The sequence below is a fragment of the Triticum dicoccoides genome, chromosome 6A, assembly GCF_002162155.2.
Source record: "Triticum dicoccoides isolate Atlit2015 ecotype Zavitan chromosome 6A, WEW_v2.0, whole genome shotgun sequence".
NCBI classification, from domain to species: Eukaryota; Viridiplantae; Streptophyta; class Magnoliopsida; order Poales; family Poaceae; genus Triticum; species Triticum dicoccoides.
In genome coordinates, this window is record NC_041390.1 from 443,124,014 (window position 1) to 443,128,012 (window position 3,999).

Below are 3,999 nucleotides of genomic sequence, written 5' to 3' on the forward strand. Positions count from 1 at the left end.
AGGTTCGGATTTTTGGATAAGTTGGCTGGAGCATGAATTCAATAATGGCAGCCGCTCTTAACTGCCTCTTCAATGGTCTAGGACATGGCCTTAACAAGGAGGGGGCACCTAGCATGGGAGATTTTCGGTCAATCATTCTTATGCATAGCTTTGCCAAGATCTTCTCTCTGCTACTTGCTGTTCGTCTCGTGAAGCGTATGTCTAAGCTGGTGGCAATCAACAAGAGCGCTTTCATCCGTGGTCGGTAGATCCTTGACACCTTCATGCTTGTTCAGAGTTCTGTTCAAGCCCTTCTCTGCCGCAAAGTGCCTTCTCGTTTTCTAGAGTTGGATGTGGCTCGGGCTTTTGATTCTGTCAATTGACCTTGTTGGAAGTTCTGTGGGTGCATGGATTTGGCGAGTAATGGTGTTCTTGGGTGACCTTGATCCTTGCTTCTTCGAGCTCCAAGATCCTTGTTAATGGACACCCCTTTGCTAGGGTTTGGCATCGTAAAGGGTTGCGGCAAGGCGATCCTCTTGCCGTTGCTCTTCGTGATCGTTATGAACATCCTTGGGCTTTGTTCAATGCCGTGGATGATTCAGGGCTCTTGAGCCCCATGGTGCACTTGGGGATCCGACATAGGCTTCCCTGTTCGTGGATGATGTTGCTCTCATCATTTGGCCCGTGGAGAAGCAGGAGATCCAAACTGCCTTGCTGATTATGGAGATCTTTGTGGATGCGTCTGGTCTTCAGATTAATTTCCAAAAAAGCTTGGCCACCTTGATTCGTTGTCAGGGCAGTGATCTGGGGTTTGCCTTGTTGCTGCCGTGTGTTGTTGTGGAATTTCCGTGCCTATACCTTTGGCTGCCGCTGTCGCATGAAAAACTTCCCAAAGCTCAGCTCCAGCCTTATATTGACAAGGTGGCCAAAAGGATCCCAGCCTCAGCCTGGAAAGGAAATCTTATGTCGGACGCTGGGCACTTGATCCTTGTTTCTTGTGCAGGCGCTACATTATGATGGACTCTCCCTTGCGAAGTAAATGAATGTTTGCCTGGAAAAGCTTTGTAGATTTTTTTTGGTGCTTCAAGGACTCGTCGTCCGGTGGGTTTTGCCTGGTTTGTTTACCGAAGCACTTGGGTGGCCTGAATCTCTGGAATTTTTCCATTGTGCACGAGATGATGAAAATGTGTTGGCTTTGGTTTGACAAAGTGGCTCTGGACAGGCCGTGGGAAAATCTTAGCTTGACATGCTCAGATCAAACCCTGTTCTATGCCTTGGTCAAGGTGCAGATTGGGGATGGCGCAAACTGGCTTTTCTGGACCGACAGATGGATTGAGAGGGACTCTGTGCAAATCCATCGCGCCGGATCTGTTGGAGTTCATTCCCCTCAAGATCATGGATTCTAGGATGCTAGCTCAGGCACTCCTCAACAACAGCTGGATTGATGATAACGTTGGAGGGTTGTCTATTCTGGCCATCGCCCTGATGCTCTTGCTTGCCTGTGTGGCTGACCTGGTCCAGCTTGTGCCTGGTATGCCCGATCATTTCTGCCGGGCATGGGAGCCTGGAGCCAGCTTCTCGGTCCTTTTGGCTTACCGCGTGAACTATGGCCACTTCATGAGCTCATTTGGCGTGCCTGCGCTCCTCTCAAGTTCAAGTTCTTTAGCTGGAAAGCTGTGGAGCGGAGGAAGCGCCATGGCCTTGCTGATAATGACACTTGCCCTTTGTGCTCTCGGTGTGTGGAGTTGTTGTATCACCCGCTCATCCAATGTTGCTCTGGCACCAAGTTTGGTCAGGGCCAGCCCTAGCATCATGTAGACCTTAGTGCGAGTGAGGTACAATTGACAGAGTAATATGAATACTTTTACCGGTATATATATCTCATAGCATCATAGCATGGAAATATGAAGGCATAAGCATAAAAACTGTAATTTCAATTAGCAAATAAAGTCTTAATACATATGATTATATGATGCAAATGATGATTAGAAGATACATGTGCTCAACCATAAGCAACTATTGAATAAATACAACGTGGTGAAAAGTGTGTCCGCGCGGGGGGGAGGATGTACACCCCGTAATAGTGTTGATGTTATGTTCTGCAAATCACGTCTTTTGTAATTTATTCTGATATGTAGATGTATTGGATGGGCCTTAGGCCAGCTCACCTTTTGCCATGGCCTAGGGCCGGCCCTGAGTTTGGTTCCAGTCTACTTGTGCCCGGGAGCGTGCGAGCTTCACCCATCTACCTCAGACTGCCTTATCAACTGCTGGCCTAGGCTGGAATTGTCCTAGAAGCTCGGGAAACGGCTTCGTCCTCCCTGTCTTGCGCAGCCTTTGGCTGGAAAGAAATGCCCGGCTCTTTCGTTCTGAGTCTAATTAAGACTGACTATTCTTTTGTCTTCCATCGCTAGCGATGTGGGGGCGTGGAAAACTGTAGGTAGTGCGAGAGTGATGGCTCTGTAGTTGTATTTGTCGCTTGCAACGGACCTTGTCTGGGTTTCCTATTTATTGAAAAAAGAAGTGTTTTCTCTCGCGTTCCTGCAAAAAAAAAATGTGATAACAATGTTTCAGAAAAATGTCAATGCATGTATGTTGCCTTATTCTCTATTCCTTCTAGTATCAATCATGTCACCCAGAAATGCCTTATTTAGCTGCATGCATTGCTTTAGCTTTTACTCCATATATTTCGATATTCAACGATTTTGATTGATCCATTACTTTGTAGGTCGTAGTTAAATATTTCTGCATTTAACTGATAATAGATTAGATAGGCTGCATAGCACAAAAAACATCTAATAATCTAATAAGTTAGAAGTCTACTAGTCTAGTGTACCTATACAACTTTGACTATGATTCTCGCGTATAATATGTCCATAAAATTAGTACAGTGCTCCCTCCATAAAGAAATATACTATTTCTTTACAGAGGGAGTACATTGCAAGATAAATATAACAATAACATTCATATATGTTCAATCCATCTATTTTGGTACAGTATATATTAGTGGTCAAAGTAGTGCATGGAAGACCGTGAAAAGTCAACTGTGCCTTACATTTTGGGAAGAGGGGGTATTGTGTTGCTCATACTTGTTTTTTTTTTTTTCGAGAAAACACAGAGATTTTTGTGTTTCTTTGTATTGAAAAGATAGGGTTTATGTTACAATCCTCCTAGGAGGTATGTCGAAAGCATATTTACTGTCAACTCTTGCTGATGTTTTCTTTCATGTATCAGGTGCTGCCCAGGAAACCATGGCAGGGCCTAGTCGGTCGGCAGACCAGCGCAGTTTCCACATTCATGCACCTGTTTCAGCCCCCGAAACATCAACAGGCGCCTCCCTCAGACAGCGTCCTGCGATCGCGCAACGCACTGCTATGGACTCGATGAATCATCCAAGTGTTGGCATGGGTAATAGACCAGCATAACGGGAAGTGCCTCCCGGCCGTGGGGCTGCGAGCCTGGAGAAATAGTGCAGCGGATGCTGCTCTTTGAAAAAATCATGCTGCCTGTAAGCCTACCGTTGGAGTTGTGTTGTGTGTACATTTGGAATTCAGAGCTTCCATCTGAGCGTTGCTTAAATGAGAAGTAGACCCGAGATTCGTTCAGTTGGTATAGCGCTATCTGACTACTAGATGGTAGCAATTCATGTCTGTTGATGTTAAAATCTGCGTTTTGAAAACCTGGTTGGATTTATGGTTGGACTCGAGAGTCGTAATTTTATCAGGAGAGATCTGATGAGCATTTGTAATCTCTAAACATTACCTGGTGCAAACATTACCCGAAAGTCTGGTAATTTGTGCAAGAGTATAACGGCATATCCTGATTATCTTACAATTTGCTATTGCACCTGCTATTACTAAATAGTAAAAAATATCGACACAACGGTAGGTTGAGTATGCATAGATGCCAAATTCTACGCGCGCGCTACATACAGAGCAGTTCCGAGTCACTTGATCCAGCAAACTTTGGACCACCCAGAACCAAGAGATCAGCCTCCATTCGTCATACCAAACTGTCTTG

At 45.3% G+C, this 3,999-nt stretch overlaps 1 protein-coding gene across 2 annotated transcripts in view; it reads left to right on the forward strand.

The window, feature by feature from the left end:
- The window catches only part of LOC119317179, a 16,233-nt gene extending 12,561 nt beyond the window's left edge, over positions 1 to 3,672 (forward strand). For both annotated transcript variants that reach the window (XM_037591601.1, XM_037591602.1), the window contains one exon: positions 3,214 to 3,672. In XM_037591601.1, the coding sequence (XP_037447498.1) occupies positions 3,214 to 3,404 (191 nt within the window). In that variant the 3' untranslated portion in view covers positions 3,405 to 3,672. The remainder of the gene's footprint in view (positions 1 to 3,213) is intronic.
- The last annotated feature ends 327 nt before the right edge of the window (positions 3,673 to 3,999 follow it).